Source organism: Aspergillus oryzae, chromosome 5 (assembly GCF_000184455.2).
Source record: "Aspergillus oryzae RIB40 DNA, chromosome 5".
NCBI lineage: Eukaryota > Fungi > Ascomycota > Eurotiomycetes > Eurotiales > Aspergillaceae > Aspergillus > Aspergillus oryzae.
The window spans coordinates 635,526-663,463 of record NC_036439.1 but is presented as its reverse complement, the minus strand read 5'-3'; the positions used below and the strand labels follow the sequence as shown (position 1 = coordinate 663,463).

The window sequence follows — 27,938 nt, the reverse complement described above, 5'->3', positions numbered from 1 at the left end:
ATGATCTGGTAAAACATAGGTCGAAAAGCAAACAAGGCCACGTCCAAAGAAAGACAAAGTTCATGACTTTTCAACGGAGATTACTATATAAACCGAAAATCTCGTACTCATTACATATTCGGCCCCGAAGCCCTATCCTACCGTTCAACACCAGAACCCCTTATATAAACATTCATAATCTGATAGATCCTTACCCCAAATAACGTCGTATGAGCCAAGAGAAACCACGGAATTGAATCCGCGGTGGATTAACCAGGGACTGTGCCTGACGCAAGAGACCCACAATATGGTTTTCTGCTCGGCTCTTTCTTGTGGCCCGTCGATAACGAACGATAACAGCCCTCGGATGATTATACATTAAACTTCCATCACACTTCCAGGAGGCACCGCTTGCCTTTCGGCGACATTAAGAAGAACAACATCTGTTCCATGTCGTTATCGTTGAAATCGTACTTGCTGGAAAGTTTAGCATTGGGGAAGTAGCGGAAGAAGTAGCCGGTGGCGAGTCGCAGCTCGATCTTCGCGAGGTGGAGTCCAATACAATCTGCATTGTTCATGTGAGTGCTGTGGTCACTCTAGCTTCATAGAGACTTACTGCGTGATCCGGCCCCAAATGGCATGAATGCGTCTTTCATGAGCTTTGTAGGTGAGGCCCACCGGGACGGTTCGAATCTGATATGTAATCAGCAATGCACGTGTCATGCGCTTATTGCAAAACTTACTTCTCCGGGTCAGGGTAAGCAACCGGGTCACGATGCAAACTATACAGCTGCGTGCTCACAGTAGAGCCTCCAGGTATCCAGTGGCCTCCCATCGTCGTTCCCTTCGGTGGTACACTGCGTGGCAAAGCTGAAGGAACAGCAGGGTAGAGACGGAGAGCCTCGTTGATTACCTGGTTCAAGTAGGGCAGTGATCGCAGGTCCTCGTCCGTGAAATCATCCCGGATCTCTGCCAGTTCGTCGACCAACTTCTTCTTAATCTGAGGATCCCGGCATACGGCCCAGACCAGGTAGGTCAGAGTGTTGGCAGTGGTGTCGCTACCGGCCACGATGAAACTTTGCGCATCGTCTCGGATTTCATTATCCGGCAGACCTTCCTCACCCGCATTGTACAGTTTGGTGAACACAGTCGGTTTGGGGTTCTCCGGGTTCTCGGCCAAAAGACGTTTGTACCGATTAATAGATTCTGTCGCATATCCGAACACACGGTTTCCACTTGCATTGACCTCCTTGAAGATGGGGAGAGGGAGTAGCGTCGCCAGCTTGACGAGGATAGGGAAACTTGCACGAATACCACCAATAACCGAGATCATTTCGATGTCTTTCACATATTGGTTTTTCTGCAGTGCATTAGATAAACAGCATCCGGGCGAAGCAAAGAGTCACCAACCTTTCCCTTTTCTAACATGCGGAAGGATTCTCCAAAGGTAATTTCACCAATGATATCCGTAGCCATGAAAAACCACCATTTATAGACGTCTGCCACGCCACGAGTCTTCATCTCCTCTTGCATTTTCTGGATAGTAAGGCGTACTCGAGCGTCGATCAACGGCTCCATCGACTTGAGTGAAAGTTCAGACATAGGGGATGAGAGGAGTCGACGATGGGCATTGTGAAACTTCGGGTCGGTGGTCGTAAAGATACTCTGTGTATCCTTGCGGTTCAAGAGGGAATACCAAGGGGATTTGAGGAAACCACTTCCAATGCGATGGATTTCGCGTGCGCCGCTAATATCGGAAACATCGACTTCGTCGGGTCCAATTCGTACCACGGGGCCTGTTCGCTTTATTAACCAAGATCGCGTATACTTTGGATACGCGACAAACCATATTTATCATGCAGAGCGTGGACATATCGGGGCCGCTGGCCGGTGACGACTTTGTATCGGAGAGGGAGGTCGGTAAACTTGGTATACCAGGGACCGGGTAGGTAGCTTAGGTGACTTCTCTGCGACCGGTATACGACCTATGATGCGAATTAGCTGAGGCTACGATGCAATAGTCAGTGAGCGACCTACCGAGAGAACGTATACCAACACAGCGATCGATGCGATGGCCGGGATATTGTCGCGAATAAACCCGGAATCCATGTTGTTTGCTGATACTGACAAGCCCTTGGATATTATCTCAATCAACGCAGGTCACAAAATTCCTGGCTACACCCTAGTTTTCATGAAGGTGAAGGTCAAAGGTGCTGATAGGGTTGGCGTCGGGTTTTAATGGAACCCGTGACGTTATATGCAACGTCGGACTGTTGACACCTGGCTATGACACCTGAGCTTCTCCACGTCTCACGTAGGACGTGGGCAACAGGTGCAAGATAAGTGAGCCTCTGCCAGTGAGAAAGAGGCGGACCTGGGTCGACGGATGCGTGGTCTCATCAAGGGATGCCGCTTCTGGAAGGACATCCCTTGATACCCACTCCGCAAACAACATGGCAGAGTCAGTTCAGCCAATAACAACACGATCAAGAGAAAAAGCTATGTAATCAAAATATGTGATATAATCTTACTACGGTAATCTATTTCTTCCGATTGCAGTGTGGGTACATCTTTTGTGTCCCTTATCAGCTATCGAATCCGCCATTTATATGCTACCAATTCAACCACTCTTGGATATGTATAGCCAGCCACCAACTCTTCTATCTTTGCACTCACGTAATGTACTTATAACTCACACCAATAGCAGACACTGTGCCATTTTTCCGTGAAGGCTAGATCAATCAGAGGGCGTTTCTCAAACTTGGTTCTCTGCGAGCGGATGCAACATCACAAACTGGAACTGATGTTGTATTCATAACAGAGTATCCACCTTCCAGCACAAGTAGGAGATCACGTCAAATGTGTACTGTTTCATAAAACTAAAGATGTTGGGAAAGCGAATACATTGAACGCTTGAAGAAGGGCAAATTGATTCAAGGCACCAATGTCGGCCTGAAATGCCTCTCGATGATCTCTATAAGGCCAGTAGTAATATCGAATTACGGGATATAGCTTAGACAGTATCCTTTGGAAGGCTCGGCACTCACTTCTCAAGTTCAAACTGACAATTACATTGAAATATTGAAGGGGGGGGGGGGGAAACAGAAAAAACAAAACCTTCGAGATACCAAAGGGCCTTCACAAAGTGATTCTAGAACCCCTGTTGCATACTACATAGTATGCAGTATTACTGGTAGCCAAAACGGAAACATTATCCTACGTATGTGTCGCACTCCGCAAAGGGGATGATCCGCATAGACGAAAACGGCTTTCGGCAATCTAAACATTATTTGACTATTCTGGTATGGCATGCATCGAGTCATGTCATAACCTGTTGAGCCCATAAGCTTCAGATAGGGAAGGTTACAACTACAGACCTTTTGCATTTTCATGTGTACATCACTCTTCCTTAGATCATTAGTCGATCGTATAAACTGGATAACTCCATCACATAAGCCTGTCCGTATATATCAGAATTCGTAAGTCTATCATTCTAGACTTGTCTATGTAAGATAGTTCCAATGCGGTTTTCAGAAAACTGACGTCAAGATATACTAGCTAAACGAAGTATGAAGTAGCCATAAATTTACTAATCTATACTCAGCAATCAAGCAGGAGACCTTCTTTTAATCTTGATATAGGCAATTTGATCTGTATGTGCGCCAAATTCGGTGGGGTATGCAATGATTAGGGTTGGAGTATTTAGTTGGAGAAACACATGATGTCACGGCGTGCATGGCATAACTAGCGCTATAATACTCCACTCACTACTGTCGTGGATTGGAGAATACTAAACATATAAATGCAGCTATTCTACTGAAGGTCCACTACGTCTCTTTGATAACTTCCCCCGCAGGAAAATGTCGCCGTCCATTCCCAAGACGATGTGGGCAGCCCAAATCACCGAAGTATGCGTTTCCATCATCTTATCAGCAACCACTACCTAATGTCATTCAGTTCAACAAACCCTACACCATCTCAACGGTCAATGTTCCCCCGCTCCGTCCCAACGAGCTCCTTGTGAAAATACACGCCGCAGGATTCTGTCATTCGGATATACAAGTGCTGCGCGGGGAACTCAACAGCCCGCTGCCCTTGATTCCATCCCATGAGCCGGTAGGCACAGTCGTGCAAGTAGGGAAGGAATCCGCCTTAAACTGGAAAGTCGGCGATCGCGTTGGTATATTAAATTTCAAGAATGCGTGCGGTAACTGTGCAGGATGCAGAGGGTCTCGAAAAAGGTATGGAAAGTTGGACCCGCGGTTTTGCGATCACAGAGAGACAGGAGGCTTCAAGAACGATGGCTGTTTTGCTGCTTATATGGTTGCCGACTCGGCGACAACAATACTTCTCCCTGACTCTGTGTCCTTTGAACAAGGAGCGCCACTATTATGTGCGGGGGTACGTCGCTCTTTCTACTCTACACTGGAGAAGAGCCAGAGCTAAGAACTAATTTAGGCCACCGCTTGGGGAGCGATCAACAAGGCGCGACCGTTTCTCCGGACAGGTGATATGATCGGTGTGGTTGGGATCGGGGGGCTCGGACAGCTGGGTGTACAGTTTGCTAAAGCTCTGGGATACCGAACTGTGGCTATTGATAACCGAGATGCGAGTCTACAGCTTACGGACGACATGCCCACTGAGTTTCGACCGGATTTCATCATAAACTCTACACATGACTATGCAAGCGAGAAAATTCTGGAGCGAACTGGTGGTGAAGGGCTGGCCGCGGTGATCAATTGCGCAGATTCGATTGCCGTCAACGCTTGGAGTTTGGGGTTACTGCGCATTGGCGGCGTAGCGGTTCTTCTAGGTCTACCACCGGAACAGTGGCGATTTGATACTCACCCCATTGTCTTTCGTGAGTTGGTTTTACGAGGAAGTTATGTTGCTAGTCGAGGAGAGGTTGAGGAGATGATGGCAATCGTGGATCAACACGGAGTTCGGTCTCAGTTAACGGTGGTGACGAAAGACGATATCCTGCGGGTCCCCGAGATGTATTTGTCCAGATCGTTTCGCGGGCGTTTAGTTGTGAAGTTTGATTAATGAGCAGTTGTTCATTCCAATGTCCTGGACCAGATCGGTTGGATTAGGTCGTATGAAACCAATTGTGAATGCTCAATATCTTAATCAAGTGATGAATTATGTGGGTTAATACTTTAGCCTTGAGGTTTCCCAGATCCTTGGCTATATCTAGAGTCTCTAAAATTATTCTCTAGTATGGTATATATCACTCTGGTATCAGGATTAGGATTTTGTAGCCTATTTTAGAAAAATATATAAGCGGAACAACTCAGCGTACTGTACCGAACAATGTTTCAATGGTATTGTATTATCAAAACCACCAGTTCAATGCGACATGAATCTTCTGGCAAAAGCAATCAAATTGACATAAATGGCGATCTGATCGTATTCGGGATCTCTAATCGCGAATAGGCAGAAAATCAACTGGTAGTGGGTACTTTCCACTCGGTCGGTTCATTTTAAGCCAAGAACTGTTAGTAGCAAAAGAAAAGCTGGTAATGCAGATACGGGCTAGGAAGCGCGGTAATTATTAACCTTGGGGGCCAAATGGAAAGATTACCATACTGTACGGTCAGATCTGGTTGATGCCCGAACAAGACAATTTTGGGACAACTGTTCTGTACAGTAAACCTGGATCAGCTGTTCTCCTCCCTCTCTTTTCTATTATTTACTCATCTTCCTACTCTTTCTTCCCTCACTTCTCTTCTTCTGTTCACGACAATCTTTCCGTGTCTTTTTCTCTGTGTGTGTGTATGAAATCGTTCGCTTATATATGCACATCCAGAGTTACCCTTATGTTCTAATTTCGTTTTCTCCAGAGAAATGTGGGGATGGGTCAGGCTCGGAACCATCTGAGTGGATGAAATGGGTCTTGAGCCTCAGCCTTTCGCTCCGTCCATCACAATAATCAGGCTGACGAGTCTGACAACAAACAACCACACCACCGACACTCCTCTTCTCCTCCCTTCCATTTTGAACCCCTATTGTTTGTTTTCTCTTCTAACCCCTGATCGACTGCACCGGCTGACCCCTACTTGTTCGCTCGTTTCAGCCTGTCCTCATCGCTGCCTTGGCAATTTCCCCACTGCCCCGGGGTCTTAGTCCCTGACACCAGCAGAGCCTCTGTCGCTACGAACGCCCCTCCTCCTTACGTCTCTCGTTTTCCCCTATTCAGGTTCCCATCCGCCCCGTCTCGTGCGGATCACACGATGGCTCACTATCAAAATGGCCAGCCACCATATGGTCAGTCTGGTAATTCCGCACAGCCTTCCCGCTACGACCTGTATACCTCCGCCTCCTCTAACTCGCAGCATAATCCGACACTCCGGAGGATGCCGAGCTACAGTATAGGGGACGATGCGGGTCTCTTTGCGCCGTCTCACTCTCATAACCCACGACCGACAGACGCAAGCGCTCGTTACTCAGAGTGGGGTGCTGGGGACTCCCAAGGGGGTTACAGCAATGACGGACAGGAGTACGCAGAGCATCCCAGATATGCACACCTCCCCTCGGCAACCTCATCCCAAATCCCTCGTAGTCGCGCTTCCTCGCAATCCAGTTACCAGTACCAGTATACCTCTTCCATTGCCTCGCCGACCCAGACGGCGTACAACCCCCAGCAATACGCCGTCCCTTCCACGCCGTCGCAATTAAATTACAATCCCTTGGCATACTCTAGTGCAAGCAGCAGCTCAGCCCCAGGATATCAACCGTACAATCCAGCCGCTTACCAAACTACCACCGTCGCTGGCTACAGCTCGGCTGGTGTCCAGCGACACCCGAGTGTCGGCTACGCGCAAGCACCTCCGACACCGCTTTCCTATGCACCACCCGTCCCCTCACTACCGCCGCCGCCACCCCCGCGAGGTCCGGATCATCCGTATGGAAGTCGTTTGTCGCCCCAGTATAGCAGCAGTACTTCTCCCGGGACACCTTACGGGTTGGCTCCAACGGCCTCATCCTACAACCTTGCCTCCCCTTCCACCCCCAGCGCAACCTATGTGTCATCGTTCACCGGCATGGGTTCAGCGCAGTCTCGCCCCTACTCCAGTGGATCCTATGGACCGTCCTCTCCTCGCCGATCCGAGTCCGCTGCCGCCGCATCGCATGAGGATCAGCCTCCGGAGCCTCCCGCCCATGCGTCGTCAGGCGACGACCCGTACGGGAAACGACTCAGCTTGACTCGTCCCGGGTCTGGGCGATCTCTGCCAACCCCGCCGATCTACCCCCCTCAGCCTCCAGTATCACCGCAGAGAACAGATACCTTGACTCGACATCCCCAGTCGCGCCCGCTACCTGGCCCACCAGTCGACGCAGAGGACGATTCTGCCCCATTGACGAACGGAGGGAGTTTGCATGGCAGACCGGATGGGAGAGCTGGCTATGATGACCTGTTGAGAGAAGTCGAGGCGGCGGTGTTAGACGCTGGGGACCGAAGTAGTCTACGATCATTGCGTTTGGAGGCGCAGAATTCCAACAACGGAGGGGATGGACTGCGTCTCTCGCCTGATGAGAAGCATACGCACACCAATGGGAACATGGCAACTGGGACAGGGCAGTATGTCAATTATGATGCTTATAGCGACGATAGCGATGCCGAAGCGGCCGCAGGTCTCGCGATGTTGCAGATGGCCGACGAGGAAGACAGGATGCGGGCCGAGCGTCTGCAGGAGCGCGAACGACGCGAGACAAATGCGTCCATCATCAGTGCATATGCCAGTCAACAACAGGCAGAAGCGGGTGATGAGGCAGTGCGGTACGGTGGAAACCTTCGGGGACAGAGCCAGTACGAGGAGACAGACGTATCTGCAGACGAGTACGCTGATGCAGTGGACCATGGCCGACTGGCGCCCACCTCCGGCTCGTTAAGGAGCTCGAACATGTCCGCTGAGGATCGTGGGCAATATTCGGACGAGTACGAATATCCTCCTATGACCCAGGACGCTGAATATCCGTTTGAACTGGTGCCGTCCTATGCGCGCGTTGATGCCGCCGGCACAGGTGGGCTGTCCGAGCCGAGTGCCTATGGACGGCGGATGAGCTTCGACTATGGGGACGAGGGAACATTATCACCAGTGCGTCGTTCCCATCAGTCAGGCAGCGACGATTCAGACAGGGGAGAAGAGCCCGGAGACCTCTTTTTCCATCCGGGCATGCGGCCCTTACCGCCAGCGCCGGTGGAACCCGCGAACAGAGCTGATTTGATCCCGCATTTGATGCCGGCGGGGACGTACCGGCATCAAGAGCAGGAAGATTGGCAGAGTGCTACTCAGTATACACCCTCTTACTACCCTGTTTCTGCTGACTCGTACGGGCCGACCGTGCCTAGCCCCTCATCTCAAGTCCCACGGTCGACCTCTTTATCGAGTCACCCGATTGGACCTCGTACTGACCCCCCTATCAGATCCAAGACCGATGCAGACCGGGCCAAGTACAAGCAACAGCACGAGCTGCACCGCCAGTCGGGGTCACCGAAGGTGGCGTCCCCACAGGCCGCGGCAGCTATGACCCTGGATCTGCCCACGATTCCCGCCGGGCGCCGCAAGAAGTTCAACCCCACCAAACTTTCCACCGAGCAGTTCCGTCGTTGTGCGGAACCGTGGGCGCTGAGTGCCATTCTCGAATGGATTCGGGAGCTGAGTGAGGAAGAGACCGACCTCAAGGAGCACACGATAGTCGACGCCATTGTTGCCTTGTTCACTCATAAGGTGCCGACGATGAACATTGCCGACGCAGAAACACTAGCCGCCCGTGTCGTGGAGAACATGCTGGCGGAGGAGGCCCTGATCAAAGAGGAGGAATGGGTTAAGTTCGGCAATGGGTCTTTGTCAGGTGTTTTGTTCCAGATCACCGGCACAGGATGCTATTCATCTCGGTTGCACGAGCAGGAAACAGAGGTATTTGGACGCTGCTACTCTCATCACTGTATGCGAACGTTGAAGAAAGTGAACCTGCGGACCCAAGTGATGGCGCAACAGAAGAAGGCCGAAGATTGGGTGACCTTCTACAAGGTCCCGAAGGAGCTGTGGGAAACGTATCCGAAGAAGGAGATTGACCGCCAGAATAATCTCCACGAAATCGTGACCACAGAGGACTCCTTTATTGGGCAATTGGATATTCTGCGCGAATTGTACCGGGATCAGCTCGCGAGTATGCAGCCAAGCATCATCCCTCCGAAACGCGCCAACAAGTTCTTGAAAGATGTTTTTGGCAAAGTCGATTTGGTGAAGAAGGTTAATGAGGATCATCTCTTGGCCCAGCTGAAGTATCGCCAGAAAGAACAGGGTCCCTTCATCGCTGGGTTCAGTGATATCTTCCGCCAATGGATCCGGAAAGCCAAAGCTGTTTATATTGACTACGCAGCAACGTTTCCTCATGCAAACTATCTTGTTAGGAGTGAAGCAGAGAGGAACATCCAATTCCGGCAATTCCTTGAGCAAGCCCAGAGTCACAAGTTGTCAAACCGTCTGAGTTGGGACACCTACCTTAAAGCCCCTATCACCCGAATTCAGCGATATACTCTGTTGCTCGCCACGGTGCACAAGAATATGCTTAAGGATAGCGAGGAAAAAGCAAATCTGGCGCAAGCGATTGAGGAGATTAAGCTGGTTGCCTTGGAATGTGACAACAAGGTGGGTGAAACAAGCAAGAAGGTTAGTCTCATGGAACTGTCCGCCAAGCTGCAGCTCCGCCCAGAGATGAAGAGAGAAGTTGAACTTAATCTGGAACATCTGGGGCGTGAAATTGTCCACCAAGGGATACTGCAACGGCCAGGAACCCGAACTCGTTTCTTGCAGGAGACCCATGCCATTCTCTTTGACCATTATCTGGTGCTGGCCAAACCGGTTCCCAAATACAAGGTCTTCGACGTGTCGAAACTGCCTATACCCATGGATCTTTTAGTTGTGGAAAGTACCAATGAAGATCCTGTCGTCAAATCCTCGGTCAGAGGCGTCGCGACTGTGACCCAGCCCCAGGCCGTGGCCACCCGCGCTGTAGATGGCAATGGCGCTAACGCTGCTGGTGCAGCGGCGGGCAAGACGATTGTTCCCACCACAGTCCTTGAGAGTTCCACAGATAACAAAATCCTTTATCCTTTCAAGATCAAACATCTGGGGAAGAACGGCACTTACACACTCTATGCCTCCTCTGCTCAGTCCCGACAGGATTGGTGCGAGAAGATAATTGAGGCGAAAACGAAACATGCTGCAGCCCTGTTTGCGCAGAATGCGGAGCCTTTCAGACTTCGCGTGCTTGCAGATACTGCCTTCGCTTCTTCAGACTATTCGCCGCCTCCCAAGAGCGTTATCATCGAAGGGACACCTCTGGATCGTGCAATTAAAGATGTTGAGCATCGATTTGGTGACCTTAAGAGACCGGCACCCGTCTGTCGGGCCAGCGTTCACTCTGCCACTGTCTTTCAACAGCCTCCTGGCCGTATGATGTGTGCCATTGGAACTGATAACGGGGTTTATATCTCCGAATACAATGATCCTCGTGGCTGGGTTCGGGTATGTATCTATCTAACTCCACTCCATCGAAGTGTATACACGGCCGATGGTGATATGACTAACATTCTATTAGGCAATCCAAATTCCCCGGGTGACCCAGATCGCCGTTTTTGAAGAATTCAATGTATTCCTACTCATTGCCGACAAATCCTTGATTGCTTACCATCTGGACGTTGTGTGCCCACCAAGTGGCGTCCCTACCCCAACTACGAGTGACTCTGCTCGCCGAGCACCACAGAAAATATCAGGAAGTCGTGAAGTGGGCTTCTTCGCTGCAGGACACATGAAGGATCGCACATTGGTGATGTATAAAAAGCGAGATGGACTGTCCTCAACATTTAAGGTTTGTTCATGTTGCCCTAGCTCCACGAGTCTGCGGGACTAATTCGGTGTAGATTATGGAGCCAGTCTTGCAGAAGTCATCAACGAGCAAGAGTCGTTTCTTCTCTCGTCGTTCGCAAACTGAATTCTTCCGCGATTATGACGAGTTCTACATCCCGGCAGAAAGCTATGGCATCAATATGTTCCACTCGTCCCTGGCCATTTCCACTCAGCGCGGCATTGAGATTCTCACACTTGATAAGAAACAGACTTGGTCTGTTCCTGATTTCCGCTCAGAGGCGCCAGAAGCGCAAGCACAGCTCACCAGTATCGCCGCCCGTATTACGAATCTTCGTCCACTGGGTATGTTCCGTCTCAGTGACAGCGAGTTCTTGGTTGTGTACGCTGAGTGCGCGGTTTACGTGAATAAACATGGAGACGTGTCACGTAGTGTGGTCATGGAGTTTGTCGGACGTGCCCATACGGCCTGTCTCTACGGCAAGTTCTTGATACTGTTCAACGAGGACTTTGTCGAGGTGCGCAATGCAATGAATGGTCGATTGCGCCAGGTCATCCCGGGACATGGCGTCGTTTGTCTTGATGATGGCAGCAGCATGCCAGGGTCCGGAGTTAATAGTATTCCCACCACAACAGGTGGCACAGTGAATCTGTCCAGTGGATTGTCCAACGGCGTTGCCCTGGCAAACAACGGCCGTACAGTCAAGATCTGCATGCAGCATCCCGAGTACGAACGGAACCAGATTATTCTCGAGTTAATTGAGAATGAAGGACAAAAGGACTAGATGCGTTGGGTTTTGGTGAACCCTCGCTCCTCTTACGTCCTAACAAGGTGTCCACCACAACATAACTTTATGACGGAAATGTACTGCATCTTCCTATATCTGGATGATCTCTTCACCATTTTCATTCTAACCCTCCCTCACATCATACCTTTCACCGAAAATTCTTCAACTCGGCGGCGATATGAATCTCCGTTTGCATATTTAACATTTGTTCTACCACCCTTACTTTTTCTTTTCTTGATCTATACCCCTTTTTGTCTTGCTTCATATTTCACTGTTCGTTGCCATTGTCTTATAGATCCAGAGAACAGTACCTTGTACATACACAAATTTTGACACCATTTATTACTTCAGACCTTGGTCAAATTCTTGTTATCTCGCGTAGTATTGAGGTATATCTAGTTGTATTGAATTGCTATATGCTGATCTAACCATGTCAGTTCTCATGCATAGCCTGATAGCGCACACCGACCGAATCAAAGACCACAAAACATACAGAAAACAGAACGGCACTCCACAATCCAACGCCCCATAGTCCTCAGATTCAAGTTAACGCTGAAGATCAATAGTACATACATACATTGACCATACTTCCCCAAGGGAAGAACGGACTATCTAGATGAGAGATACAAATGACAACAGTAAGAACAAACAGCGGCCGAATAATGAGATCAGTAATGTGCAGGACAAACACTCATACCGCAACCATCAGAGACAGAGAGACACCGACACCGATACATTCCAAAACCCGACCATAGACCTCATGACTCAAATTCAACCTTGCTAACGACGTTGCCATCGTTTTGGGAATGGGACGAGCTTTGTCCCTGTTGTCTGCTGCTGCTCCCTTCGGCTGCGTGTTGATGTTCTTCCTTCTCGTCCAAGAGGGATGTATCTTCCTTTTTGTGGATGCTGACCACTTCAGCGCCTTCCAGGAGGTCCCGGTCTGTGTCGCGGACGCTGCGTCGTTCTGGGTCTGCGCCGTAAGCGCCAGCGCCCCAGCTGGAGATGCCGCCGACGATGGTTGGTGGGGCTGAAGTGCCGCTGCGAGGATCGTAGTCTTCCTCGTCGTCCTCTTCGTCATCTTCCTGGGGCCGGCTGAGAGCGTTGCGTTCCAGTTCGCGCTGTGCTTCGTCCATGCGCTTCTTGACTTCGGCGGCCATCCGGATACCATCCGAAACGATATTATCCAGGACACCACGCAAGCCCTTACCTGGTGGAACGATGCCGCCAGATGCACCTGCAACGGTGGCACCGGCAGCAGCGTTGGTGTGGGGTTTAGGCGTATTGATGTTAGAGAAGGTGGTCAGGTTGGACGAGAGAGATGTGAGTTTTGCTGCGGGAAGTGATTGGTCGGAAAGGCGGAATGACTGAGGGAAGAAAGTATCAAAAAATTGTTCTAGTAGCTCGTCGGCCAATATGACCATGCGGAATGTGGGAAGGGTAATGTGTAGAGGGTTGTTCGGGTCGAGGGCTGGATTTGCAGCCTCTGATGCACCCCGGTTGTGCTGGGTATCACTGTTTTGCTTCTTCGAATCGGATGGCTCGGGTTTTGCTTCGTCAGCAATATCGATGAGGTCTTCTTCTTCGTCGTCGTCGCCAATAGCAAATGCGTCAAGCTTTTCGGTTGCCTCTTCTGTATCTGTATCCTTTCGTTCTTGCGTAGCCTTGCCCTCAGGGTTACTGGGATCGGCGTACTCGAAGCAGCGACGGATGAACGAGCTGACACTCCCCAAGAACCTCTCATCGGTACTCAATTTATCCTGCTCGAAGCGGTCGCGTTCGCCAACCTCCTCCAGAGGTTCACTCGGGGTAATTGCGCCGTCAAAGCCTCGCCGGGAGAGGAAAAGGAGAGCTTCTGACATTCTTAAAATTCCCTCCCGATCAACAGTGCCATTCCCATTATCATCATACAGGTCGAAAAAGTAGTTGATATTGTTCATGATATCACGCGGCCCCTTAAGGCGTGCAAGTCCATTGACTACGTTTTGTAAGCTGAGCCCCTCAGATGGCTCCGTGGACCACTTCCGGAACAGTCGCTGCATGAATTCGTGGTCCGCTGGCTCCGATTTGTTGTTCCATGCCAAAGATTTCCCAAACCCTCTGAAGCTATTAGCACTCTGTTCAACATTCGACTCCTTCCGTGAAGAGCCCGGGGTGTCTCCGACGGCCCACTTTGCAGTAGCCGCGAGAAAATCGCGGAAAGCATCGTAATCCATGTGAGTGGGACTGGGTCCGAGACCAACACGGCCAACTTCTCGGTCCACTGGAGGTCCCAAAATGGAAGTGCGTTCAACTCTCTTCCTTTGTTGGCGCTTCTTTTCTTCGTCCAGAAGCCTTTGCCGCTGCTGGTGCTCATAAAGAACCTCGTAGAATCGGTCATAGATTACGCCTAAATCATCCATGCCGAGCTTCTTGCTGTCGGGGCCCAGGTTCCGAATAGACGTGCGTTTGGCGAAACTCTCGATATTCTCCAGAACGGCATCTTTGTGCTTTTCACGCTGCTCCGTGATCGTCTGGTGGGTGATTCCGGAAAACTCCTTGAAAGCGACAACCATCAGTTCCTGGAACCGGGTAATAGCTCTCAATTTAGGATTCTCGGATCTAGGGTGGGCTGATTCATCCAGACGAGAGAAATATGACTTCAGCACAGATATGAAAGACCCATCATCTTGTATGTCCAGAAGCTCCTCGCCATTGATACGAAGGATGGCCAAACCAACTTGAAAGAGGACCTTCGGTCCTTCTAAGAAGAATACATCCAACACCCGGAAAGCGAAAACTAAAGGCATGGAGTTGATATAGAGAGAAAGGAACCATGGGAGTGACACAACAGAAAGCTGGACATCGGATTTGGTGAGATGATCCCAGAGGACCGGCATGGTTTTCTCAACGAGGGACTCGAACACCTTCTGATCGAGCAATGTCCCATACATGGTCGTCGAGTAGTACCCTGGCAATAGACGGTCACACAAAACGGACAGGAGGAAAAAGGCTTGTGCCTCGGACATGTAACTAATGGAGTTAGCAATGACTTAAGGTGGTGACGACGAGGTGGTATACATTAACAGAGCCGCGACGACGATATTCATAGCCTGACAGTATCCAATCTCCGCATTGGTCCAACTGTAGGCTGTCAGGACTCTACGCAGTCGTCCAATGCCTTCCTCGCTTTGAAACCCAGCATATTCAGGCAAACTCCGGTTCAGATCTTTTTCAATCTCATCGATGGCCAAGGATTCTCTCCCAGAGAATTTCGAAAGCGTCTCGGTATATAGGTTTGGCGACCTGAGGCGTAGGTACAGGGATCCGGACGACAACTCCCAGATCTCACCACGGAGACGGTTAGGAAGCCCAACCCGAATGAGCTTATGAAACGTGGGTTGCCGAATAAGAGTTGCGTTGCGGCCATTTTCTACAGGAGATTTTAATATACGGTCTGCATGGGGGCGAAGCCGAGCCTAGGATATCATACCTCTGAAATATTCCCCCCATAGTCTCATTTTACTTCTGTCCCGGAGCTTGCGCGCATCTCCGGGATAGCGAAAGATCATCCCTAGACCGGCATCTGGCGGCTGGCGCACCTCTGTATTATCACCGTCCTGGCCCTTGGACTTGGCACCGGACAGCAAATACTCCGAATAACAATCATTTACGACTACCCGCAAACTCTCGATTTCTTTCATGCATTCCCGTAATCCCTTCTTCAACCCATCGCAGAATCGTTCACAGGCCTGCCTGCTCCCGACCAGCTGAATCGTAAATCGTTGGGGGATAAAGCCGGGGCTCTGTTGCTTCCCCAGCGCACCGTTCCACGTTGTGAGCGCGAGCGAAAACACGTGGCTCAAGCTATTCAACCGTTCCACTCGCCGGACGCAACAAAGGGGGAGGGTAAATCCATTACCGAACGGCCCTGTCCCATTCGTTTGACCGGCCCAGTGAGTTGACACGCTGTGGGTTGCAGACGGCACAAAGCTCGTAGGTTGGGTAGTAAAGCAGATGAACCGTTCGCTCAAATGAAGTCGGCCGGCATAGCGATTCCCGGCCCGGTCAAGGTTGCGAGGTTGATCTCCCGAGGATGTGGAAGACGAGGTATGTGGGATAGGAAGGATCAATTCGGCTGCTATCTCTTGTAGGGGATTCTGAGAATCGGGAAGTCGAAATTGCTGGCGAAACAGGGAAGCTTTCGAAGGGTTGCGATCGGTGGAAGTGAGCGTGGGGAGAGTGAAGTTGGCCGGGTCGATCAATGACTGGGCTTTTTGAACGAAAGACGTCCACTGCATCATGGTGCCGGATCAGACTCGCAGAACCTTCCGACACCGAGTAATCCAAGACGTCTCTCAGCTGCCTGAGCGGAGGAGGTTGTAAGGCTGAAGCTAAGGCCGGGCGGCAAGCGGCAGATGATGCAGCTCACGACGGCGATCAAGCTCGGGGCGATCAGTAGATATAGAAGCACGCCCTTGGATGGAAGTGTGAGAATGGTAAATCAAGGCTCATCGTAAAGACAGGCGCAACATCCTTCCAAGGGGTTTACGTGCCGCAGCAAACTTGGAGCCGGAGATGTTTAGACTGACTGCTAGAAACGGAAGAGGGGAATCAACCTTACGCCCGGCGGCCTTCCCGTCAAGGCATCCAGCCGCTGACCCTCACGTGATGCTCTGCAGGTGAAACAGCCAAGAGCGGCCGGCGTCACGTTCTATTGAGCAGTGTCATGCATTCTCTGGTGCGATATCATATCTTATCATGCGGAGTGTAGTGGGCCTGCCGTTGTTGTGCGTTCCAGAGCAATACATAGACTAGTCGGGGACTAATACAATTTCGATTCCTAAACTCATAGAAAACCGAACTACACAACAGCTCTCTGGGATTGTTGAGATGCGCGGGCGAAGCACATTCCCGGAAGGGCAGAGTATACAAATATAGTAATAACAAAAGGACGGATGAAGGAGATAGCAGACCAAGTAGAAGGAAACGGTGATGATAAATGAAAGAAAGCAGGCTTCAAGTCAATCTTCCCTAAAAGTCACTGGCAACCAATAAAAATTCCTAGATCCTATTCCTGTTTGACAGAGCTGAGATAGCTTCCCGCCGATCCTTTGTCCTTCCCAGAAGAAAGATTCCTTCTATCTCAACGCCCGAAAAAAGTAAAATTCGTTCAGTTCTTGTGGTCGGCTGCGGCCTCAGCTGGCTCCTCCTCGTCACTGTAGGCAGGAGGAAGGTCATCAGTAGACTCGGTCATCAAGCCCTGCTTCTCAGAAGTAGTGCCTTGCTCCAGAGACTCTTCGCGGTCAGAACGGCGATAGCGCTGCCACAAGAACACTACCACCTGACCGACCAACATACCCACAGCACTGGCAGCCAATCCTGCCAGAACGCCCAGCGCAGCCGGGATGACAATAAAGCGGACAACGCGAGAGGCAGTGCGCTCCCAGTTACCGTGAGGGCCATGGTGCATATGGTGGTGGTGAGGGTGGCCGGGACGTCCCACGTGGCCTTCGGCCTGGGGCGGGAATGGCATACCATCGTGGTGGGGATGAGGAGGACGAGGACGACCGCACTGTGGCTTGGGGCCCATAACTCCGAGCATACGGGCCTTGGCGGCAGCGAACAACGCACGAATCCGGTTGAACAAAAGTCTCTTCAGGCACATGGGCTTTCCGCGGCACTGTCTCCAAGAAACACGGTTGGGGGTGTTGTCCTCGATATCGGTCTTGACCATGTAAAGGTTGCCCTCGGGGTCGTGGAGGAGGCTGATTGCTACGGTGTTCAACGGGACTGGGTGGCTGTCCAAGTCGAGGACAGTGAAGCGAACAGCGACCAAATCGATAGGTTCCTCTGGCGGAGAAGGCAGCGGCAACATCTCGACGGCATATCCCAACGGGATAGGCTCCGACTCCTGGTCATCCGATAGACGGCGCTGAACAGCGGTGATGACGGTGGGAGGAGGGGGAGGAAAGATCTGACGGCCGTTGGCCAGTAAGGTACCATCCTCAATCGAGAAGTTCAGAGACTATAGGGAATCATTAGTGGTTCTGTATGAAATTGGTCGAAGATATCAAGCCCTATACTACGATGGGTGGGGGAGGGGGTCCACTTACCAAAGCGGTTTGGAAACCGTCAGTCCAGCTGACCTTCCCATTTTCGGTGACTTCTCTGAAAGGGCACTCAGTGCAGAGGAGATCGACATTCTGTTGCTGAGAAGAGTGAGATTCAAGAGGATGGAGACCGGCAAATTCAGGTTCAGAGGCGATGGCCTCTACTTCGACTTCCGGAACGACTAGGAAAGCGTTGGCGCCTAGAACGGCGGCGCTCCCGAGAAGGAACGAACGGAGCTGCATGATGTTGGTGGAAGGAGTTAGAGGATGGACATGAGAGTTGGACAGAGATTAAATATGATCAGTGGAATATAATCAGAAAGTTGAATGAAGACAAAGGAGATGACGATAAATGATGAAGGGGGGGAAGAAAGAGAAAGAAAGAAGTCCAGAGAGAGGTTAGAGGGAATGGAAATGGGGGAATAAAGGAAATGTGTATGCCTGAAGATTAAGGACAGGGCGGCTATGGATTGTTCTGGTTCGCTGAATGAATGGCTGGTGGCGGAGTACGTGACGCAACACTATGTTCCAAGCTTTACTCCATAGGGCTTAGTGCCCTCCCATCCTGGGGGGCCGTCGTTCGACTCCATCTTAAAAATAGACTTGGATGTGCAGCATATGAAAGCTTATGCTGTTCACCAGCTTTCAAGACATACAACAACATTAACTCTACCCTCAAGCGAGATCTCACAACAGCCACCAATACCGTGGACTTCATCTACTATAGTCCAGCGCCAGATTAAACCCTTTCCGCCGCTTCCGGCTTCTCATTGTCTAGGCCTACTCCGTACATTGAATGTTAACAAGGTCAAACCGTCAATGCCGACGCCAGGCTGAATTGGAAGGAACGAAATGTCAAAACACTCCATAGATGTTTCTGGCAGCTGCGACTGGTAAGGTGGTTTGCCCCCGTGCCATTGAGATAGCTCATTCTTCGCTCAAGAGAATGAGCCCCCTTTCCAGGACTGAACTAGTGAGGTTTCCAAATGTTTGCACGCCAAAAAGAACAGTTCGCATCACCCCAATGCCATCGGATCTATATTCGATCTCTTGGTCATCTCGTAAGCTAACATTTGCATAAATGCAAATTCCGAGTCTCGATTCCTCTGGATTCTCGTTCGCAAATCTTTCGGTGCCTGGTTTGTTTCTAGCAATTTCTGGCGGTCAGTCTCACCACTGGGTCGCATATACCACAAGAATACGAAGCAAAGCAGTACCAGCCACCATTTGGCCCCAACCCTTGAAGAGGATGTGCTCTGTAGATTCTGCCGTTCCATATCACTTTCCTGGCTAGATGATTGCTCCATCACTGGAGAGATTTCCTGTTTGACATCAGTTGCTGGATCCCGAATCTGAACCAACTCGCCCTTCGCATTCATGTACAAACGAGACGATTTGTAGCGCATAGACGCTATTGACGGCTCTTCTGCTGGTGTGGCATTCTGCATAGCCTGGTAGCCTGCAACCTGAAGCGATGGAGATATTCTGATCCGCTGTGGATCTATTATGGGCCGGAGCCTCGGTATTGATTGTCGTTGTGGAACAGGTGCTCTGGCCTTCACCGGGAAATATATCACTCCCGTATGCCATGGTTGAAATGACCTTAAAACGCCTGGAATGCTCATTTCGTCCTATTTCCTTTTGTGTTCCTTGTTCTCGTTCTCCAGATTGCTCTGGATACGCGGAGTGGCTGTTGTCCTGGACTAAGAAACTGAGTTTGACGTAGAGACGTTCGCAGAGAAGCTATCAACATCGAGCATGTTAGCCGTCACTTGTGTGAAAAGGAAAGGATCTGGAACCCTCTTTATCTCAAGGTTCGCCATTCTCTTGCATCCGACCTTTGTCATCCATTGTCCAGGTAAAACATCACCCTGGTCAGGTTATGGCACTGGTAGCCTCCGTCTTAGTTGAATGTACCCATTGTCTTTGTTTTATCATTTCACACTGACCTTGTGTTGGCAGGGCACAGAACATGCCACAATCAAAGGTTTCCTGTGATGCTTGAGTAAGCTCCACATCTTGTATAAAGGCATGCAGATCTATGGGCTGACCGACTGGATCCTGCGGACCGTTGAACATAAAAACATCCTGGGTTCCAGTGCCATACATATGAAACCAGTTGTTTCGCCCTGCATCACTCTTGCTCAGTACCACCCACCTCGTGACGTATCTTGCCATCCACTCACCTACAACCGTTACCTGCAGCGGCTGGGTGCTGCTGGCAAACATCTTCCCCGGGGTGGACGGTTGGTGTATTGTTTCGGGCGGCTCGTATTCGCTCTCACTCTCCTCTTGCATCTGCGCATTTGTGCCGTTGACTGCGCCACTAGCCTGGGCCTCAGTTGTTATGCTCGAGAAATTTCTCTCCCGAACAGAACCGAGCCCACAAGCAGGCCAGACACCATTGATCAAGGCATCTAAATCGCGTTCCAAAGAAGCCAAATCGACATTTCCAGCTGCAGCCCGCGGAGCAGCACGCCACATAGCGTCTCCCCCATCACCACCCTCCGAGACAACATCCATCCTATCAGTCAAACCCTTCCGATAGCCCCTAAAGAGACACTCCATCTCATCAGCAGCACGACTGATCCGAAAGAGTATCTCCCCTAGAATCTCACCTTCTTCGACCAAGTTATACCTCCACGCACAGGTATCCGCAGCCCAGCACATATTATCGCGCTGCCCCATGCGCCGCCAATACTCATCGATCATAGCTTGCTTGTCCTCCAACATAGCATTCAAATGATTGGTCGTATACCCCCGAAACCGAAGCTGGGCCTCCAACGCCCTCGTCTTCACCCACGCGTCGGTCAACAAGTTGCTATATCTCCTCGTCTGCTCTTGGGCTTTATTGTAGGCTACCTCCGCTGAGTGAAAATAGTGCTTCTGGGTTTCAGAATTCGACTGCGCAATGTACGACACATGTTGCGCGAGCTGGTACGCTTGTTCTGAGGCTTTGAGGTCCTCTCTGTATTTGTGTTTCTCGCACAGCAGGACGCTGATTGTCTGTTTGAGCTCTTGGTTTTTGGCTTGGAGGTTATATCCATCTCTTCGAGTTTGTTGTGGGTCGATATTGTCGCTGTACTGCTGCTGGTGGTGGTGGAGATATGTGGTTTGTGTGTAATTTACAGCCTGTTGCCAGGTCCATTGTGAGAATCCTCCGTGAAAGGACATGACGAATAGAGGTATTGAATGAATTGTATAGAAAGGAAGTAGATCAAGAGGTAGATCGCGAGAGGTAGTAGGAAAGTTGCAAGCTTGGAATCAGCGAATGTGAGGTGATAGTTATAGAACAGGAAAGTCACAATTGAAGTATGATATTATGCTACTATCGCTATGAATCAGATTTAGAACAACAGGAGGAATCATGGAAATAGAAGAGAGCATGCATGCTTCATCAAAAGGTAATTCGGGGCTTTTATGTCCATTACAAACATGATAGCTTTTGAGGATTGAGTGAATACGAGTATTCCAGAGCTGCAGTAATCAGGGACATAGTGCGCTGCAGCATATGGAAATCATCCGTGGTTACTGAGAGAAGAGTGAATAGCTTCGTTTACATTGTTCAGTTGGCTTGGGAAGTTGATGGACACCGAGAGGGTATGTAGCTGTGTGCTCAGTTGAGTGTGACACTGGGTAAGCTCCGCCTTTTGAACTGGGTCATACTGACTACAAGTCAAGAGATAAAGTGCACAACCGTTTATCCGATTGAATGTCTAACCTATTGTTATTCTAAAAAGTAAATCCACAGAGTGCAAATATCAACTCAAAACTCAAAGCTTCGATTTCTGTCCCTTCACGTTAGGAACGGCGTCTCCCGAAAGAAGGAAGTCGGGATATGCCAGGCTTCCAGATGCTGCGCCACCAGCAGACATACGCCAGCTTGCACCATCAACTGCAAAAGTCAGTAAGTCCGCCTTCTTCTCAATGAAACGCGGGGCACATACCAACTAGTGTCTGACCTGAGACGTAGCTTCCGGTATCAGCAAAGAGGTACACCGTGGCATCTGAGATGTCCCGGACAGAGCCAAAGCGTCCCAAGGGTTGCGTCTTTATGTATCCTTCCATAGCATCGGCAGGAACCAAGCGATCCACGCCCTGATCCAGTCAGTATGGGAAGGTTTGTCGATGTCAGAAACAAGGTTTGAGCCTACCTCTGTCGATGCAATTGGACCCGGCGCAATAATGTTGGAAGTCACGCCTAGTGGGCCAAATTCAACGGCAACACTGTGCGACAAGGCATCGACGCCAGCTTTAGCTACTGACACATGCGTCTGGAAGGGCATGGTCCTGTAGTGGATGGTAGCGCTAACGAAAATGATGCGTCCACCGGTGCCTAGCGGAGAGGGCTTCACTAATGAATAACTTAGCATATTTCTCGCGATCGCACAGAGAGGTCGTTGAAAGCTTACGGGACTTGGAGTCAACCTTGTGTTTATTTGCGGACTCAACCAGGTGCGGAATGGTGGCTTTCAAGGTGTTGTAAGAACCCAGAACATCAATATCAATCACAGACTTGAAAGCGTTGACGGAAAGCTGGTTGATCGAAGCGAGGAAGTTCCCGGCGGCACCAGCGCTGAACAACGTTAATTGAAGGGATCAGACAAAGACGAAGGGCTTCGCTCATACATAACATAATCTATACCGCCAAGATCCTTGACACAACGGTCTACTGCATCTTTCAGACTGTCGAACTTGCGCACATCAACCGCACCGATGCCAATGACCTTGGCACCTGGACGAGCCGTAGCGATGTCCTGAGCTGCTTTCTCGGTTTTCTCCACATTTCTGCCTACGATGCAGGCATTTGCACCCAGGTGAACGAGGGCGCGGACCTGAGCACTGCAGATGGTTCCTGCGCCTCCGGTGCAGAAAACGACCTTGTTTGCTATCCGAGTTTAGCGATATTCACATGTCGCCAACTGAATAAAAACAACGTGGAAATACATACTGAAGAGGCCGTCCTTCCACGTATCACTCAGGTATTCTGACTTGGCGAGGGGCATTTTGTCTACGAGTGTATGTTACCGGTGTATGAAAGTATGTACAACAGAGATAGAAGGTTGGAGGCCGGAGAGGTGATATTCCAGTGCACGCAGCTCAGTTCTTAATTGGCTTTTGCGGAGATGCTCCACCGTAGAAAGGGATGGGGGGCAATGCCGCGGCTCGGTCGGTGCCTCGGGAGTGGTAAACCTCAAATCATTTAAATGTTTAATCAACATTATTTAGTGCGGAGTACGACACGTATAAAGGCTCTTGGCAAGACACCACTCTGAATAGTCCCAGATAGAGTATAAGTAGGTGTACATACTAAGAATCCGCTAATGTTCATGAAGATATCCAATAATCCAGATGTGGTTGCATATATCACGTGCATCTGTCTTAGTGATACTGCTGGTCTATTCCGATATGAGAAGTTCGCGTCAATTTGCAGAATTAACTAATATACTGGCTTCGTACTCCGTATATTTTTCAAATGTATTCAAGCAGTACCATTATCGACATAGATATACGATTAATACAATTCTAGATGTATCCAACGATGTACAGCATCAACCGATCCTCCCGACGGGCTAATCCGGACACTCTGATTGGCCGCCTGGCATTGGGCCACCATCACGACGTCATGTTTGACAAAACTCCACATGAATCAAACAATTTACTCTTTCTTTTGTTCTTTTCTTTTCCATTCCATTTCCTCTCATCTACAAACACACCGTGAATGAACCACTCTCAACTATCGCAAGGGATCTCTGATCATTTCGATCTCTATTACCACACCCATAGAGCATTTTCCTTCTCAATAGCTCTCTCCCTCCCCATCATGGCCTGTCCACTGACCGTCAGCAAATTCGTGGGCACCGTCTCCCTCGGCCTTCTAACAGTAAGTCCTCCCTTCCACCGACAAAAATAAAGCCAAACCCCTCAAAACACCATACACCAACCACGACAATCCCCTAAACCACTATCAAGAAACCAAAAGCCCCCAAAAGGAAACGAAAATACTAACCAAAAAACCCAGGGCCTCTCCTACTCCGCCTCAACCGTAACCATCCCATCCCTATCCCTCCTCCCAACCTCCGCCAACGCCTCCCGCGCTCTCCACGAAGTAAAGCGCCTAAACCGCAAACACGGGCTCCGTCTCACCAACGTCGCCAATGGCTGCCTCCTCTTCGCATACTGTGCCTCCCCGAAACACCGTAAACACCCGTACCTGATCTGGATGATCGCCACCTCGATCACCGGCACCTACGTCGCAGACTACTTCTTCCACCGGTCGATGGGCTTCAAGGCGTGGATCCAGAGTTTCGTCCAGGATGCCGGCTGCGCGTCGTTCAGTCGCAAGAATGCCCAGAAGAAGGAGGAGGATCTTGTCGTTGTGGAGGCGGAGGAGAATGTTAATGGCGAGAGTGTGCAGCGGGAGATGGCTACGGAGCGGAGATTCCAGCGTGTGCGCGCCGTGTTGTCGGGTCTTGCGCTTGCGATGGGTATTGTTGGGCTTTGGGGGGATAGAAAATAGATTGTCAGGGTTTGGTTTGTTTGCATGGCCATTTGAGGGTTTTTATCTATTTATTTAATTTTTGGTTTGATGGTGGTTTGTATACCTGAGAAGCGGTGTATCTCCTCCCCGTTTTTTTTTTTCTTTTTGGTTCAGGGCGATAACTCTATAATTTATGTTATGTATATTGAAGCGCAATGACATTGCAGGGATCCAGTGCAGTTTTCTACGTATATATAATGTTTTTAAAAGTAGAAATCAACGAGATGCATCACTCTTCGGCGTTCTTGAAAATTGAGAGGGCTCTCAACCAACTGACGTGGTGCTTTGTTGTCCTATAACGTTGTAGATAATATCACCATGAGATACTAGACTCCAATAAGCAAGATACAACCTCAATAAATCTGGAATCCAATCAAGCACCCCATCCCCATAAGCTCCGCAGTGGCGGTGGGGGTGGGGGCGGAGAAGACCTGATGATCAAACCCATCCCCGGAACCAATAAACAAGCACACACCTGCATCCGGCCGATCTATATAACGCATGCGTAAGCCCATCTTGCTTCTCTTTCTGCAGTATCATCAGCACAGAAACTCCCTCGAGAGAGCAGGAGAATTTATAATTCAAGATGTATATCCTACTCCTTCTCCCAGTTCTCATCGTATCCTACCACGTTCTTCATCTCATCTACATTACCTTGACAACTAAATCCCTCCTATCTGTTCCTGGGCCGTTCATCGCTCGTCTCACGAAATTATGGTACTTTGATCGTGTGCGACGGGGCCACTTTGAAGAGGATAATGTCCGTCTTCATGAGCGGTATGGTCCGGTTGTGCGTATCGCCCCGGACCATTACAGTATCAGTGACCGGGCCGCCGTGAAGCTGGTTTACGGGACGGGGACGAAGTTTACCAAGTCGGCATGGTATGAGGGGTGGAAGCATCCGAGTCCCGAGCGGTGGACGTTATTTCCCGATCGGGATGTTCGGAGGCATGGTATGTTTTCTTTTTCTATTTCATTTAATTTCGTTTTTGCTTTGTGGTTTGTACGAGAGTATAGAGCTAAGGGTAGATGTAGCTGAAACAAGGAAGAGATTTTCGGGATTGTATTCGATGAGTTCGTTGGTGCACTATGAGGAATTTGTGGACCACTGCGCCGATATCTTTTCTCAGAGGTTGACGGAGTACGCCCAGCGGGAAGGAAGTCTCAATCTTGGGCACTGGTTCCAGTGTTATGCTTTTGACGTGATTGGGGAGATTACATTCGGAAAGCGGTTCGGTGAGTACATATATGTATCTTCGGGTCTGTGATGACTATGTATTGATGACATTAGGGTTTTTGGACCAGGGTGATGACATCGAAGGGACCATCGCTGCACTGCAGAAGACCATGGTGTACAGTACTCTGATCGGTATCTACCCGGAATGGCATCCGCGGCTATTCGAGCTTCTGAGCCATTTCAGCTGGTCTGGCGCGGGCGGAAGAACGTACATCATGCGGTACGTGCAGGAGAAAATTCGCCGACACAGTGAGCCTGCCAAGCGTGATCCGGAGCAAGGGACGCTGCAGACACAGGACTTCCTCGAGAAGATGATCCTCGCTCGAGACAAGGATCCAGAGAAGGTCACTGATTATCACTTATTCATGATGGGCTTGTCGAACGTGATTGCCGGATCAGATACTACTGCAATCAGTCTTTCCTCAATAATGTACCACCTGCTGCACTATCCTGCGGTTTTGGAGAAACTTCGTCGCGAAGTGGATGACTTTACCGCGCAGGGCCGCTGCAGTGCTCGTGTGACGTTCAAAGAAAGTCAGGAAATGCCTTATTTCCAAGCCGTGATGAAGGAGGCTCTCCGTATGCACAGTGCCACTGGTCTCCCGCTGTGGAGGGTCGTTCCCGCTGGTGGTGCCGAGATCAGTGGATATTACTTCCCGGAGGGCACTACAGTAGGAATAAACACGTGGGTGGCCCATTATGACGAAGAAATATACCCCGACGCAAAGAAATTTCGCCCCGAGCGCTGGATAGAGGCGGAGGCTGATCCGGAAAGACTGAAAATTATGAATGAGATGTACATGCCGGTGAGATCTTTGTTTCGTCGTCCTCAAGAATAGCACTAACTTCGGATAGTTTGGTCTTGGATCGAGAACGTGTCTTGGAAAACACATCTCCATTCTCGAAATGTCGAAAATGATACCCCGTCTAATTCGGGACTTCGACTTTACTACCACGAGCCAAAAATGGTCCACTGAGAACTATTGGTTTGTCAAGCCAACTGATTTCGTTGTGAAGGTCCGCAGGCGGACATCCAGCGCCAAACAAGCGTAGCTGGTATTCTTACTTCACGGATATTATATAGGTGAAGGGGCATTTAGACTCATTCGTCGATATTCCATGATTAATCCATTGACATCCACCATATCTGTATGGTCGTATCGAGATGATTCCTTTTGGCTTCTAGCAAGACTTCCCGATTGTACTCGAGCCACGATTATTCGTGCCAAATGCCAGAATTCGGCGGCATACCGTACAAAGCCTATTTTCTTCCAGATAGTGTGCGGATTATCCGGTGTGTATCTGTCTTCAGGAATTCTCTTGTTCCAGATACGTCCCCAGTTTTCCAAGCCAGTCTGGACGGGCGTAAATGTATACTCGAAGATAAGTGAGTTCTGAAGACTAAATATAAGCGAGTGGAGTGCTATACCAAAGAATCTATCAGTAGCGGGTCGAAGGTGTATATGCTGGCACTTACATAGTACAAGTGTACACATATTCAGAGTTCCCATTCGAGAGAATTCATGCAGAAGATGATCTTCTAAGCTTCTCTGGCAGATTCTCTTTACCACGGCCGACATTGACAATCTTTCGCGCCAAAATACGCTATCCTTCCATGCACTCAAAGCTGTAAAGCATTCCGTGGCTGATCCCGCTTGAAAGCATTCTTCGGGGCAGGCCACATCCATTTTCAACTCGGACACCACCATCCGTGGGGGCGAGTTATGCAACATTGTGATTGCCGAGTCAATGCAGAAAACGTATAGGAGGGTTCTATACAATGTTAACTAATAGTTTATGCGAATTGCCTATTGATCTCACCGTATTCGCTCTTCCTCGACAATAAATTTCCGCCACCAAGATTCTGAAGGGGCCTTCAGCTCGAGATCTCGGTGCGATGCAGAAAGACCAAGCTCTCTCACTAGCTTGTTCTAATGTGAGCATGAAAGCTATGATCGGGGACATAAAAAGGCTTACCGTGACCATCATTGCATGACGGTATCTGCGACTTCTCGTCTGTGCCTCGATGGAGCCCTCTCTTTTTTGTAATGAACATACTAAGTACGTCATCTGCAGACACTCTACACGCCTTTTCTTCCATTCTGTTTGTCCTTCAAGCACAGGCGGTGTAGTTGCCATGGCAGACCTTTCCTGGAATATCTCGTTGCTAAATACCAACTCTTCCACAGTGTCGAGCCACATCCTTGCAAGCGACCCATCTCCATCATGAGGCGAAAGACAAGCCCCGATAATTACCATAACACATAATAGAGTCGGTGGTGCTGTCTGTGGATCAAACGATGGTCGGTGTACAATTGGGCAGTTTGGGTACCAGAGGGACCAGAAATATCCCAAGAAACGGCGTATGTTGTTGGGTGCAAACAAGATGCTGCATGATTCCTGCACCGAGGGGCTCCAGTCCAACTT

At 49.9% G+C, this 27,938-nt stretch overlaps 10 protein-coding genes across 10 annotated transcripts; 4 read left to right on the top strand and 6 right to left on the bottom strand.

Moving 5' to 3' along the window:
- Nucleotides 1-368: 368 nt before the first annotated feature.
- Nucleotides 369-2,088, bottom strand: AO090701000647 (cytochrome P450; the record flags this gene model as incomplete). Its single annotated transcript, XM_001823409.3, has 6 exons — nt 369-544; nt 596-672; nt 723-1,339; nt 1,390-1,775; nt 1,826-1,964; nt 2,017-2,088. 6 exons carry the CDS (start codon nt 2,086-2,088, stop codon nt 369-371), a joined length of 1,467 nt encoding a protein of 488 aa, XP_001823461.1.
- A 1,751-nt stretch (nt 2,089-3,839) lies between these two features.
- On the top strand, nt 3,840-5,025 carry AO090701000648 (zinc-dependent alcohol dehydrogenase; the record flags this gene model as incomplete). Its single annotated transcript, XM_001823410.1, has 3 exons — nt 3,840-3,887; nt 3,937-4,380; nt 4,438-5,025. The coding sequence occupies 3 exons, from the start codon at nt 3,840-3,842 to the stop codon at nt 5,023-5,025; spliced, it is 1,080 nt and encodes a 359-aa protein (XP_001823462.1).
- Nucleotides 5,026-6,212: 1,187 nt separating this feature from the next.
- Nucleotides 6,213-11,638, top strand: AO090701000650 (putative Rho guanyl nucleotide exchange factor; the record flags this gene model as incomplete). Its single annotated transcript, XM_001823411.1, has 3 exons — nt 6,213-10,514; nt 10,588-10,857; nt 10,910-11,638. 3 exons carry the CDS (start codon nt 6,213-6,215, stop codon nt 11,636-11,638), a joined length of 5,301 nt encoding a protein of 1,766 aa, XP_001823463.1.
- A 761-nt stretch (nt 11,639-12,399) lies between these two features.
- Nucleotides 12,400-15,924, bottom strand: AO090701000651 (GTPase-activating protein; the record flags this gene model as incomplete). Its single annotated transcript, XM_001823412.3, has 3 exons — nt 12,400-14,653; nt 14,702-15,053; nt 15,114-15,924. 3 exons carry the CDS (start codon nt 15,922-15,924, stop codon nt 12,400-12,402), a joined length of 3,417 nt encoding a protein of 1,138 aa, XP_001823464.1.
- Nucleotides 15,925-16,793: 869 nt separating this feature from the next.
- AO090701000652 (uncharacterized protein) lies at nt 16,794-17,976 on the bottom strand (the record flags this gene model as incomplete). Its single annotated transcript, XM_001823413.3, has 2 exons — nt 16,794-17,648; nt 17,737-17,976. 2 exons carry the CDS (start codon nt 17,974-17,976, stop codon nt 16,794-16,796), a joined length of 1,095 nt encoding a protein of 364 aa, XP_001823465.1.
- A 773-nt stretch (nt 17,977-18,749) lies between these two features.
- On the bottom strand, nt 18,750-19,181 carry AO090701000654 (uncharacterized protein; the record flags this gene model as incomplete). Its single annotated transcript, XM_001823415.3, has 1 exon — nt 18,750-19,181. The coding sequence occupies one exon, from the start codon at nt 19,179-19,181 to the stop codon at nt 18,750-18,752; it is 432 nt and encodes a 143-aa protein (XP_001823467.3).
- A 361-nt stretch (nt 19,182-19,542) lies between these two features.
- Nucleotides 19,543-20,907, bottom strand: AO090701000655 (uncharacterized protein; the record flags this gene model as incomplete). Its single annotated transcript, XM_023237209.1, has 2 exons — nt 19,543-19,571; nt 19,683-20,907. The coding sequence occupies 2 exons, from the start codon at nt 20,905-20,907 to the stop codon at nt 19,543-19,545; spliced, it is 1,254 nt and encodes a 417-aa protein (XP_023092232.1).
- Nucleotides 20,908-21,506: 599 nt separating this feature from the next.
- On the bottom strand, nt 21,507-22,739 carry AO090701000656 (SDR family oxidoreductase; the record flags this gene model as incomplete). Its single annotated transcript, XM_001823416.3, has 6 exons — nt 21,507-21,628; nt 21,681-21,831; nt 21,888-22,087; nt 22,146-22,309; nt 22,363-22,621; nt 22,685-22,739. The coding sequence occupies 6 exons, from the start codon at nt 22,737-22,739 to the stop codon at nt 21,507-21,509; spliced, it is 951 nt and encodes a 316-aa protein (XP_001823468.1).
- An 818-nt stretch (nt 22,740-23,557) lies between these two features.
- Nucleotides 23,558-24,253, top strand: AO090701000657 (uncharacterized protein; the record flags this gene model as incomplete). Its single annotated transcript, XM_001823417.3, has 2 exons — nt 23,558-23,617; nt 23,756-24,253. The coding sequence occupies 2 exons, from the start codon at nt 23,558-23,560 to the stop codon at nt 24,251-24,253; spliced, it is 558 nt and encodes a 185-aa protein (XP_001823469.3).
- Nucleotides 24,254-24,860: 607 nt separating this feature from the next.
- AO090701000658 (cytochrome P450) lies at nt 24,861-26,564 on the top strand (the record flags this gene model as incomplete). Its single annotated transcript, XM_001823418.1, has 4 exons — nt 24,861-25,227; nt 25,310-25,510; nt 25,566-26,317; nt 26,367-26,564. 4 exons carry the CDS (start codon nt 24,861-24,863, stop codon nt 26,562-26,564), a joined length of 1,518 nt encoding a protein of 505 aa, XP_001823470.1.
- Nucleotides 26,565-27,938: the final 1,374 nt, after the last annotated feature.